This window comes from Columba livia, chromosome 3, assembly GCF_036013475.1.
Source record: "Columba livia isolate bColLiv1 breed racing homer chromosome 3, bColLiv1.pat.W.v2, whole genome shotgun sequence".
In the NCBI taxonomy this organism is placed as follows: Eukaryota; Metazoa; Chordata; class Aves; order Columbiformes; family Columbidae; genus Columba; species Columba livia.
The window spans coordinates 111,636,875-111,650,846 of NC_088604.1; the positions used below are offsets into that span (position 1 = coordinate 111,636,875).

General features: G+C 37.9%; 1 protein-coding gene across 44 annotated transcripts in view; it reads right to left on the minus strand.

Annotated features, from left to right (window-relative positions):
• The window catches only part of WDPCP (WD repeat containing planar cell polarity effector), a 156,617-nt gene that overhangs the window by 47,141 nt on the left and 95,504 nt on the right, over nt 1-13,972 (minus strand). For all 44 annotated transcript variants that reach the window (XR_010471748.1, XR_002415032.2, XR_002415031.2 and 41 more), the window contains one exon: nt 640-703. Coding sequence is in view for 38 of the 44 variants with exons in the window: in XM_065059224.1 (XP_064915296.1) it covers nt 640-703 (64 nt within the window). In the remaining 6 variants the exon portion in view is untranslated. The remainder of the gene's footprint in view (nt 1-639; nt 704-13,972) is intronic.

Here is a 13,972-nt window from a genome sequence, read left to right on the forward strand (position 1 = left end):
AACAATGAAATCAGCTGTGGAGCAGCAACATGCTGAGAGACTAGGAAAGCACGATTGGCTTTGTCTATCTGACCTCACTGTGACATTGTGGTGCAAGATCTTATAAAACAAGAGCCTCCTGCAGAGCTCACACAGAGGACCTTTTAAGAGCTGGTTAATTTTACTTTTGTAGCTAATTAAATGGGAGGGAACAGAGAGTGCATGAAATGTAAAAACCCTTGGGTTGATGCTAGTGAGTTTTGTTGTTCTAAAAGTACCTGTAGAAGTGTTCATAATTTGTCACTTTTCTCAAAACCCTATGAGACAAACTAAGAGCATTCAGGATTCCCAAGATATGGCCAGCTTTTGTGTCCAGGACTCAGCAGCTGTATTTCTTAAAGGAACGGATTAGAAACATATAAGCTTATTAGAGTGAAAGATGACATTGTCCTAGATCGGGACAGATGAAGAAGGGGAAAGTTCAAAAACATATACTCTATTCCTATTGATGAGTTTTGTGATGGTGAAGGTCAATCCAGGTAGAATAGTTCTGTCTTCAGTCTATGTCTAAGACTGCAAATGACACAGATCCATTTTAATGCGCACAAAAGCTGACAACTAACATACTGACAACAGACTCTGTCTCCAGAAGTCACTCACCATGAACAGGTCCCGAGCACCTATGTCAACAGCTAGCAGAAATGCTTTTTCAAATCTCTGATACCTGCAAGAAAAATGAAACAAGTCACTTGCTGAAGACAATTTAAGAGCTGCATCAAATTTTGTTGTTTGTCCATAATGAGCAGATGAAGTTCTTCAATGATGCATCAAATTTTGTTGTTTGTCCATAATGGGCAGATGAAGTTCTTCAATTCTCATCAAAAATTATGCCAAAGCTTTACTGGGGAAACTTGATATGCTCATACTTGGATTGCAGAAATATGAGGTAGGACAGTGACTAACCTTAACCTTCATCATCATTAAAAAACTTCAGCAAGCGTTATGTTCAATGCTGAGTCCCATCAGATCTAGTTGAATCTGAAGGTACTGTAGAGCATAACAAACTGATCCTTTGAAAGATTCCAGTCACAACACAGATAGTTGTTACCTCAATAAAATTGGTAGGAACCTCAAAATCCTCTACAGAAATAACTAATCCCAAATCTCACAGGACTTCAGAGGTCCTTGTAGAAGCTTGCATTGGGTCTTGTCCTCACAGACTCCCTCAGTGCAGCTCTCTGAGGCATGCTGAAGTCATAAATCCCCAGGGACTGAAAAAGGGGGTGATGCTGCTTTGACCCCTACCTCCCTCAGCCCAGCCTTAGCACAGACTGCCAGAACTCCTGAGAGCTTTCTGAAGATCCGTCATGAAGAAGATTGTATCAGTGAGGTAAAACAACTGGAAAAAGGGCAAGATCCATGAGCAAAAATTACCTCTAAATGTACTCTAGAAGGCACTGAGTATCGCCTAGAGATGCAGCAGAGTAGGAAGGGAGCAGTGTGGATGTAGAACTTCACCTTTACCATTAACCCTGGAGGGTTGTATCATGTCAGACTGAGACTACTGCTTTGGTGAGTTGAGGGCTCGCTGAACAATGGGTCCTTCCACTTGTAATGACACGAACTGCCACTTTCTTCCTACCCAGAGACCACACACCATCTCCTGGCAATTACAGCAAATACCTACATGGGATGGAGATACCGTGGGAGGCTGTGTATATCCTCTTGTTTGCAATCTTTGGGCTATCCACAGAAGCAGGAGGAAACAAGCCACCCATCAGAAGCTTCCTGGGAGTATATACCACATTGCACGAGCAAACACTGATCACACTGGCAAATTCTGCCCTGGACCAATGCCTCTCATACCAGGAATTATCACTATATGACAATTTCTCTGTACTGTGAGAAAGTGATTCTATTTGCACACATTTTCTTCAACTACACATTTTAAACTGTTTAAAAATCTGTACAAAACTGGATCTGGTGACATTATTTTTGTATATGCAAAACAAAAAAACCACCCCAATTTTATTTCAGTTGTGAAATAAACAATTCTATATAGAATGATTTATATATTTTCCCATTACTGGTTAAGTCTGTTCCTTTTCACCTGTTAACAATTTCAACAATAGATCGGTTGCAGTTGCTTGAAGTTTGGAAGGAGATGGCTTCTTTGCCCCAATGGGGAAAAAGCAGCCTGTGTAGTTTGTGTTTGCCCAATGAATATCGTCAGACAGCATCAGATGACGCCAGTATTTATACAGTCATGTACCTTGAGGGTATTTTAGGAAACAGCAAGCAATGCTGCAGCTCCTCCTCAGGCCAGTGTGAAGATGGAGTAAACACAGGAATCCTCCTTCCCCTTTGGTGGGCGAAGGAGTCCCATATGATGTATTACCACCACAGTGGGATTCCTGTTTCTGGCCAAAGCCTCAGAGGTTTTCTGCCTCCCTCTGGCCACAGCCTTGTTGCTCTCTTCCCCTGTGCACAGCAGATTGCAAGACAGAGCCAGTAAAGACTTTTCCTCAAGGAATAACACTCGCGACAAGAAGGCATAAGATGTTAGCTTAAGCAGAAAAGGAAATGCACTCTCCAGGTGAAGTTTTTAAGAGCTGGAGTGGGGAGTCCTTTCCTCCTTTAGGGAGGAAATCTAATCTCCCTACTGTGTCTTCCAAGCACTAATTTGCAGCCCTCCTCACAGAACCTGTTTAAGGGAGGGGAAGAGATGAATTAAGGTTAACCTCTTGATCACTGGGGAACAGGCAGTGCACCATTGTTTTATCATGCACATCTACGTATCTGAAGCTTTTTGACATGCTTTCTATGGAGGATTTTCAATTAAAATACATTGTGTTGCAATGCTGCTTCTGAAGCTATGCTTTAATTAAGACAAATAAGCACATGTTAAAATATGTGTCTCTTGAATAGCTATCACATATATCTTTTCCCTTCACATTTTTCTTTTCAATTACGGATTAAATATACATTCTTAGTACTTAGAGGGGAAATTTGAAACCTAACAGAAACCATCTATCCGACTAGCTAAAATGAATGTCTGCATCACGATTTTGTTCTTCCAAAGTTATAACTATACAGACTATTTGAATGACATTTGCTCTAGTCAAGGCAAAAATGCCTGCAATCAAAAATTGTAAAGTAACTTTTCCATTTGATTGACCTGCAGCTGTCAGTTTTTTGCTGTTTCACAAAGATTTCATTTTTTTTCCCTTTAATCAACATACATACATCAGTCTAATTATGGGCCCTGATCACAAAACTGTAAAGTTAGCTTATTATTTTCAGATCTGTACTGAGAGGAAAAAGGAGGAAAAAAAGACTATCCAAGAAATGCTCTTCACAAACCAAGAAAGCTGGAAATAACAGTCAGAGATACTTAATAAATTATTATAAATTGAATTGCTTTAAAATAAGGTGGAGGTTTCAAACAAAGGTGACAAGTTTGCATTACTTAGGCAAACAACATTAAATCAGTAAAGAATGCCTAGGTTTATTTAAACTAGCTTTACAGAAGATACTTGTTATTTTGAGTCTCTTTGACACGAAAGTTGTATTATTTTCATTCTACAGGAACAATTAGAGAGTCTTGGAGAGCATGAGACCGACCTCAAGCTAATAATGCTTGATTTATAAGCAAGTTTTGTCATGCGAAGACCTCTCGCTATTGCTAGCACACTTCGCTTACAGTTTATCGGCTCCTCAAACAAACAAAAAAGACCCCAATCAAAACACCCTCCTCTTTGTTCTTGTGCTACAATTACCAAGTACAATATTTGCTTTCTAAAATGGCATCTACAGGGTACTGGTCTTGAAGAGAACATCTTCCCTCTCCTCCTCCCACCTTGTTCCTTATTGCTTGCTTCACAATAACTCCAGCAATCAAGACTTATACGTCTCTTGAAAAAGAGAGATAAGGAAATCTGCCTGTGAACCATGAAGTTCAGCACTTGTTTGGTCAAAGTGATAGCCAACAGAAATATGACCTTCAAGATTAAAACTCTCAAACTGTGATTAACTATATAGGACAGACAGCAAAACATTTCCCTGTGAGCTGTTTAGGACATACAATATTAAGTTCAAATTCCTATATAATAAAATAATACTCTTATTATATGCACTCATGCAACTTTTCTATGTATCCTACAAAAATTTAAAAAGATGGCTGCTAGTATGTCTATTTTATGAACAAAGAAACAAAGGGGAAATGTGAGTGGCATAACAAGAGTCATATGGGTCAAAAATGGTCAAGGCAGAGAAGAATAAGGACCTGCCTTCCATGGTAGAGTAGCAGCCCTGCTGCCTGCTTGTATTTTGAGAATGTGACTTAACAGAAAAGATGCCAGGAAAGCATTTTATTTTTAAATAAAGTATGTAAGTAATAAAAAACCATAAGGTTATCTATTAAATTCAGAGAGGCTATTTTTTTCACCACAATAAATAAAAATATAATTAAATGCCAAGGGTTTCCTGGATGTTCATAAATAAGGTGATTTTAAATACTGTAGATGAAAACCACGTGCACAGATTGGGGCCTGGGGAGAAGGGAGAAAAAAGTCTCTTCAGTTTCATGAGAGGTTCTACAAATTTATCAAAAGCCAGAATTTTGGCTTCTGTATCCACAACACTTAAATTGACTGTCATCACTTAAAGACAGGGATACATTTTTCATGAAGGTCAACTTGCAAATATTTGTAATATTTATCCATAAAAGTAAAACATGTCATAAGAAGTCCAGAATCCAGGAAAAAAAATCCTGTGGAGGGAGGAAGAAGGGAAGGGAGAGAGAGCTCATGGAAGCAAGAGAGAAATACAGTGCAGAAAAGATGGAAACATTTCTTTAGGGACTAGTTACAACCAACAAGTCTTCTTAGACATGCCCATTGACCATGTAAGCATATTCCTTGTGCTGGGCTGATAAAGGAGTGCTGCAGCAGTTTTTTTCCTTGTCTTCAATAAGGGTAAAAGAGCTGTGGCACAAATAACATCTATAAGGCAATCCTTTTTAATGGAAGAATTTTCAGAGTCTTCCTCATCTCACAGTCCAATTAAGGGTGATATGCATTCAAAAAGTGAATATTAAATATGCACCGAGCAAACAGAACAGGAAAAAATGAATATTGAAATAATTTACATGTAATCAAACTACACTGAAATTAAGTTTTAATTGTTCAGTATTCTGTGATGCCTATGCAGATTTTAAAGTATTCAGAATATCAATCAAGTGTTTACTTACATCAAGCAATTGTATTTAAGCATACAAAACAAATGATGAAAATATGTTCAATCAGCTACAGCTCCCAAATTTACTGCTGGGTTTACATGATCACTTTTAATTCAGTTATTTTATTTAATATTTCAATTTAATAAGTCATTCTTTCATTCAATTTCTAGGCATCTTGCCCATTTCTTAAACACAATAATAATAATTATTCATAAAAGGAGCTGTTTCCCGTAAGTTCTCATATCAGCAATTTTTGGAACAGAAATGGTTTTCATGCTTTTTCTTTCCTAAAAAAAAATATTGTTAATATCTGGAATATTTTCCTTTTAAATTAGACAATATTAAAATAAAGAACAACATCTGCAAAATGACTCTGCACCCCATTTCAATGGAATTTTGAGCCAGAATAATTACAGATCATCAGGTTAGAGAATGTAAAAAGTGTGTGGCTAAGTGATAATTGTTGATTTAAATGGGGACAGACTGTTTTTTGACCAACTGTTGAACATAACAAGACTCATTTAGACAGGTAGCTGTATTTCAGAATACAGCTTCAGAGCCCATTTAGAAAACCTTATATATTTCACATGAAAAATATTTTAACGTAACATTTCAGTAAATTCTGAAGACTTAGATTACTATCTAACCTTTTATACATAAAACATAGTATGTCAAAGACTTATATCCTGCATTTCATAGCAAATGCTGAAATACTGGCACTTTACTTAAGAGTTCCTGAAGAGGAATAAATACACCAAGATCTTACATTTAATTAAAAAAAACAAAACACTTTAAACAAAAGTAAACCAAAAAGTGGTAACATTTTACTCTAATGAGTTCTGTAGTCCACCCTATTTTAAATAAGATAGTTGCAGAGAAAATCAGACTACTGAATGCAGCCTGAAGACCAGGAACTCTCCAAAGAAACCGCATTTCCCTCTCTCCCCAGACTGTGTTTCAGAATGTCATGATTTGGGAGACTCAGTCTCAAAATTTTTGAATTTACTTCATCATCTCTTATTATCTGTTTGGACAATGATCTGTCTGGAAAACAGACTATCCCTGGTACTACTGATCTTCTTTGGCAAAAATGAACTATTTGCTGGGTATTAGTTACTACTGTAGCTAGGCTATTTCAACACCAATGTATGTGCAAAGGCATACCAAAAGTTCCACATATTGCAATCAGAAATTCAAACCATAACCGCTGTTTTTAAAAGAAAATACTCTGTAAGCAGCAAAGGGTACTGTTGATTAGTTTCCTACTCTTTCTCCTACACAGACCTCGGCACAGTAACTCCACCCATTCCCTCTCAAAATATGCTCCAGACAATATGCTGTCCTTCTCCCACCAGGGCGTACTCAGCTCCCTCCCAACAATGGTTTGAGCAAGAGGCAACGTAGGCTGTATTTGCTGTTAAGCAGTGCATGTCTCGATTGGCACAACATACATACCTGCCGAACTTTCACTGTAGCTTTTTGAGATGGACATAACCTCCTGAATCCTATTAAACCCTATTTCGTATCGGATTTTCACAAAACCGGCAGGCAATTGCTTATTTCTGAGACTTCTACCCTCTGTAAACTTGGCTGAGATTCATCAATGACTCTTTAAGTTAGCAGGGAATTAATGGAAAATCAATGGATGAATTGGTAAGTTATGACCTCTGAGATGCTAGCGGTATTATTTCGCCAACCTCATGCTGTTATGCTACTATTTTTTAAATTATGGGCTTTTTTGAACAGGATGCTCAAACCTCTGAGGAGATGTCCACAACCTTGTTGCCTTGTTGCTTTCTCCTGTACTGACGAAGAGAAAGTGCTGCACAGCACACCAAAGGCTAATGGAGAAACAGCCACTGGCTCTGTATGTATGTGAGTGAAGGGGATAATCTTCTAAATCGTATTTTACATGCAGAAGCTCTAAAGGTTGTACAGGTATAATCTGTACTTCCCTTCAGGCCCAAATTTAGCAAAGCATTAATGTATGGGTTTACGACCTATAATTTTCTATGGGCCCTAAATATGGGCATGTTAAGTGAAGTGCTGGATTTGGGCCCCAAGTGACTCGTTTAAAAAGGAATCCCTTATGGAACCTTTCGAAGGTCATACACAAATAGGTCTCAAGTAAAAGTTAGTGAATAACCATAAGAAAATTTGAAATGGGCATAAATATCTCAAGCCACCCAAAAACTCTGTTACTTGAACTATTATATGCTGTCAAATGAAGTATCTCTGAACTAAAATAAGTCCATCTATAACTTTATAGATCGTTGGGTGCAGAATCGAATGCCTTTCACATCAAAGGGTACCCTCTGGTATGAAGCAAGAAAACAAACAAACAAAACAAATTAAAAAAATAGGAGGAAAGAGAAAGCTAATAAGGGAAGCCAGACAGTATGTCTCCCTGGCCAGATAAAGCCCTTGAGGGATGTAACTGGCTGCGAATCTTGAAGACGTTCCCCTTTACCTCATCCCCCCACCCCAAAACAAATCTTACCATGTGATTCCTGTCTTCTAGGATAATACTCTGCTCTGGGAAACCTAAATGTATTAATGCATTATATAGTTCAGATGGCTCTATGTTAAACACACATTCTTCTTCTCAGAATAGACTTTCTGTGTTCAAAGAAAAGCTGTTGAGGCATTTTTTGAATGAAGTAGTTCAGGAAGAAGGCATCATTTAAACTTTTAAAACACGTGTTTAATAAGAAATAGTCTAGATGTACAAAATATTCTAGAAAAGGTAGTAGTTGTAGCTATAAAAAAGGTACGCCATTTATTTGTTGACCTTTGCTCAATTAACTATAAAATAGCACTAATTTAAAACTATAGAGCTGTCTTATGTCTAAAACAAATAAATATTAGTTAACAGATTCTGATTCTGTGAACAGTTATGTCACACATTTCCCATGTGATGTTGGTCAATCGTGACTGGCCACTGAGGAGGATGACTGTTGGGTGCAACAGCAACATTCTCCTGCTGTGCAGCATAATTCTTTAATGTCTGTCAAGAGCTCTGAAATTTTCAATAGTAGGTGCTACAAAAGTCTGAGGAACTGCAATTTATCACAATTATAAATTATTATTATAGAAATTTAAACAATAATGGTTTATTTTTAAACTAGATTCAGTCTTTTCTTGTAGTGTGTACTTCCTTTGTATTTCCCACACTCTGTATTTCCTTTTTTATACTCATTTTCCTTCAAGATAATATATTTTGTTGCCATAGCAATATTTACCTACCTTGCAATTTTACCATAGTGGCTTTCCTTCGGGTTTCCTTAAGCTGCAACTAACACTCAACCAGCCAAAACAGCCTCCCCCACCTCTCAAACCTCTCAATTTCCCCAACCCCTTACTACTCAGTAACTTCTCGACAGTCTATCTTTATCTTTAAATGCAGACACACTCCAACACACTCTTCCAAAGTACTCTGGGCTAAAAATAGATGTTAATTAAAAATATTGATAAGAGTCAGTGACACCTGTTGTTTCACACTTATTTTACTCAGCCCTGTCTGCTAATTCCTAGCCTTTATTGCATTAATTTGCTTCAATTTTCTTCTTTTCCAGCTTTACCCCTCTTACTCTGGTGATCATGTAAACTTAACAGCATGTCTTGAAAGCTGGATTTTATTGATTGAACATATCAGCATGTCTACACACTGAAGGCAGCTCTGTAACAGAGGCCCAGTATCATTGCGATGTTTAAGGATGAGTTGCTGCCTCTATAATAAATCCCTATTGTATATGTGTACTATTTTTGCAATTTCAAACTGCAGCAGATGGAAATTTGGTACTGAAGTTAAGATGAACAGGCCCTTTTCCTCCTCAACTTTCCAGAAGGTACAGGGCCAATTCTCCCTCATGCCTGACGTTGTATAAGATGTGGGTTTCTTAGTGCTAAGACTTCCCAGAGAAAATACATTAGCTCAATATTTTCTAAAGCTGGCTGCTGAAGATAAATATCTAATTATGAAGTCATGGTGCATGGTCAAAATTTGAATGACTTGCTGAGTTGCATATCCATTACAGTATATTCATTTTATCTATCTAGGTTTGTCAATAGCCAGTATTATTTCTTTATAATAAAATAATGCAGTGGTAATACTCAAAAGATTCCCACACATAAGAACTCCATTACAGCAAATACAGCCACAAGAGCCAATTTCTCTATAACTTTCATAGTACGAATTTCGGCACATAGTCAAGGGAGCAAATGAAAATCTAATGAGTATGTTAGGCTTCTTCAGTACAGCATCATGAATGAGAACATAAAACATAAGAATGACCATTCGCTCAGACAAAAGGTACATCTAAACCAATACACTGCCAATGGCTAGTTGCCCAGGAAGGAATATAAGAACAGGGCAAGCATATGGTGATGCTTCCTTAAGTAGTCTCATAGTCTCCAACAATTTGTGGTTCAGGGATTTCCTGAGCCAGAGGTGGTTTCTATGTTGGTATTTCTCAGTGTGTTTCTCTTCCCTGAATCTTGCCTTTCAACTCATACACAATTTTATCATCCTGTGGTAAGAGGCTTCATATTATAATTATATGTTAAGTGAAGAATCACTACATTTTGAAACTGCCATGCGCTAGCTTTACTTGACAACCCCTAGTTGTTGTATTAGAAGTGAGCAGTCACTTATGGTGCTCTTTCTCCCTAACACAAAATTCAGGTGAACTGAAGTTCACTGTTTTGTTTTCTATTGCTTTTCTAAGAATTCCTGGCATTCAATTTGCTTTCTGTACTTGTGCTGTGTACCGAGCAGACTATTTTATAGAAGTAGAGTTATAAAGCCAAATTATTCTTCCAGAATAATGGTAAGCTCAGACTCCATCATTTTATACATGAAGTTAGGAGTCACCTCTGCCATGTGCTTCAGTTTGAATTTCTTTACATTTAATGTTATCTTCAATTTTGACACGATGTCACCGAGTTCTGTGAAGTGCTTTTGCTGCTCTTCACAGCGGGCCCTGTCTTTACTAGTCTTAATAATTTGGTATCATTAGCAAATGCTAGCACCTCACTGTTTGCTCCTTTGCCAGGCTACTCATGGGTACAGAGCTGCTGTACTTGTAATTTCCATTGGTGACCTCCATTGACAACTGACAATTTACTCTGTTTCTTACCTTTTAACAAACTATTTATCTTAGAAAGAGAAGCTTCCCTCTTATCCTGGAGCAGCTTAGTTTCTTTAAGACATTTTGATGGGCAGTCTTCCAAAAAAGTCTTCAATGATCAAACTTTCATCAGTAGCAGCTGGAAATCTGTTACCAACATGACTGCTGACTTGACTTGCCTTTACAGAAATCCTGCTGAATTTCCCCCAATAAAATGTATTTGTCTGTATGTTTGCAATTTTTTTACTATAGTTTTTACTAATTTCACTGGTAGGGAGGTTGACTTTACAGGGCTATAGGTCTTCAATGTCTCTGCAGACTGTGTTTTGAAAACTGACATTATTTCCCATGTTCCTGTCCTCAGGTGCTAAGGTCATTCTAAATAAGTGTCTATTTCAGCTATTTTATACTTCACTGTCTTTAGAAATCCCAGATTAATTTTATTTAGTGTTGGTCATATATTACTGTTTATCTGTCTACAATATAGCCTCTTTTATTGATACTTCAACAGTTATAAGTTTAAATAAGAAACATCCCCATCCTCTCCTGTCCTGGCCAACTGGTCAAAAGGGGATTTTTAAAGATATCTGCACGCCTATCTGCTTTTTGTGTCTTTCTGTAAACCTTTCTTCATATATTTTTGCTAGTCTTTGTGCCTCTCTATTTCTATTACAGAAACTACCTCTGAGCATCTAAGATCTTTCTGTTAACTGGCCAGTAATAATGTGATACAGGAGCTAGACATTTACAGTGCAAATCATTCCATTTATCTTCAAACAGCTCATCTTTACATGGCTAATTTAAGCTAATCAGGTAGGCTCCCTTTATAGTTAATTGATAGGGATAGGTACTGATGTTTGATTCTTCAGGCTTATCTTAGACATCTCCCTTCAATGGGATTACTCATCCTTTGGGTGCTCAAGTCTTTATATTAACTACAGAGGAATCTCAGATGAGTGTGTAGGACATTTACATTCTACATTATTAAGTCAGGAGGGGTGAGCTGCACTCCTAAGACACTACATCCACTTATTGGACAATTGACTATTGTTGACTTTTGTTCTAAATTTAACTTATGGTATCCTTCTCTTAGCAGGCTCTTTGGTTCTGAAGAACCATATAAGGGAGCTCTGCATTTGAAGATAGGAAGCTTAGGGCTGCCTTACTCTTCAGTTAGCTCTTCCTGGAGGGTACTGGATAGAAATGAAAGAAAAGTCAGAAAAAACAAAACTCTTTAGGGAGGAAGGCAAACAAATTTTTTTTTTCACACATGACAAATGGATTAGAGATTGCCAAACCATGTTCTGTTCTGACGCGCGCAGCTTAAGACAGAATTATTGTCAGATGGTTCATACACAGAAAAGTGTAATGGTGGGGCTCAGGAAGACTCTCAAGACGAATGGAGGAAAAGTATCTTGGTAAAGAGGTGAGACATGAATCAATCTGGAAAGACTGCAAGAAAAAAAGAATATCTTAAATTCAGGTTCTTGGTCAGGATCTCAAGAAGGGATGTTTGAGTGTCACTCCAGAAGGAGATACCATTAGGTAGAGTTGATGGGGAAGGAGTAACTGATGACCTGCAAAAGAAAGGTGAGGCTGACTTACTACAGCTGCTCAAGAGCGGAGATCTGTTGTTAATAACTTATCGATGTTTGTCCAAGAATATGGTATATTTGCATTATATCTACAGTCAAGAGATGCCTAAAGCCCCTCAGATTTCAGGGCAATTGCACAACTGGTACAGCAGGAAAAAGCCACCTTATGAGGGCAGATTATCAGTTACACAACAGAACAAAACAACGGTCTCTATGTGGGCTCAGTTTCTAAAAGTAGCAATATCAAAGTCAGATTAACCAGCATGAGGGAATAGCCTTGGCACAAGGAACGTTAGTCCAGCATAGCTATTCTGTGTTCCTTTTCTGTCGTGCAGTCCCACGTGTGTGAACACAGCAGAGAACTGGAGGACTTACTGCACTCTGGGCCACCAAACAGCCATCTGTTGGTGGCTGTGGGAAATGGCCCCAAATTAGGGGAGCTCTGGGACCGCTCTAAGTGTGCAGGAGGGGCCATTTTTCCCATGCTCCGAGCAATGTCTCCCATTAGGTTCAGCAGAAAACGTTGCCCAAATCTCTGACAAAGATTTCTTGTGGTTTATCTTTACGGGATTTTATTCTCAAGCAATTATGTCAGGTCATTTGTTCACCACTTCCCCCGATATTTTGCTCAATATTTCTTACATTGTAATCACCACTAGAGAATTAAATCCTGGAGCCGTTCCTGTGGCATCAAAGCATCTGACTGAAATTGAAAACTGTTGTGGAGCTGGATTAAGAAAAAAATCATCAGCAACATAGGACTGAAGCAGCGACATTCTAAACTTTTCCTGAGATATTTAACCTCTTTAACTGCAAAAATAATCTAGTTCCATTAAATAGGTGCCTTTATTTCTTGCTTCTAAAACAGGTCAAGAAGCATGACCAGGGGAATCTTTTCATGTGCAGTTCCATCACAGCAATTTAAATTCTCATTTATCAGTGTCGAGGTAACATGAAAACCTTTCGTTTTGATCGTGTTCACAAGATGACAAAAAATGACTCTTCAAAGTCCTCTCTAGAAGGTGCTACTTTAGTCAGGATGATGCTACTGAACTTACTCCTATAGAGATGAATTCTGTTCATGTGGCCACCACAGAGAACCTGACTGACATCAGTGGTCATTTTATCTGAAGGCATAATTTAATGCCTAATAGGTTACCTTATGAATATAAAAGACATTCTTAGTCCTGAATCATGTCATTATTAATGTTTATACATATTTTGTGACACACTATGTACCAATCTAATTATAGATTCTACTTTTAGGGTGCTCTTAAAAAGGATCATAAAAGCTCTTTGCTCACTCTTGTCCCTCAGTTCCATACAGTTGGCAGCAGATGGGATTGGGAACGAGTCCTATGGCGTTGAGGCATTTTCTCACCTTTGATTTAGAATCCTTTTTAGAATGGAAGACTCACAGTGAATATCTACTTTGCAGATTGCAGTGTAGTGATACAGGAACCTGCTTACCAAGGGGTAGTTAGTACTGCATAAGTGATGCACCCACAGGGCAAAAGAGCTTTATTTCAGCTTTTCAAAGGTTGTCTTGGACTTAAGTGATAACTGACTGTGTCAAGGCATGATGTCAGGTAGTATAGCAGTACACTTCACAACTCTTGAACAGTGAAGTGATTCATAAAAATCAGTACTGGCTGGAAACAGACCTCCCCTGATGCCAGTGATCACCTACTTTCTTATCTCCTTCATGAGTGTTTATTTACAAAGGAGTTCTGTCAAGTTCTGTGTGTAAAGTCATACCACTTTATGAATGTTCTGCCCAACATGTGGGTAGATTCTTCTTTGCATTTAACCAGTCACATCTTACACTGAAGACTGGGAAGAGTACACAACACTTCTGAAAAGATTTGTGAAGGAGTAAAAACAGTAACAGTAAAAACATGGCAGAGGTTTTAATTTTTTGATTCAGACAAAGGAGAATCTTTCATTAATCCACCCAAAATCCTACCAGTGAATGTGACGAAGGCTGCACTTTGCTCTTGAAAGAAGGAAATGCACTATCTTGCTATTTA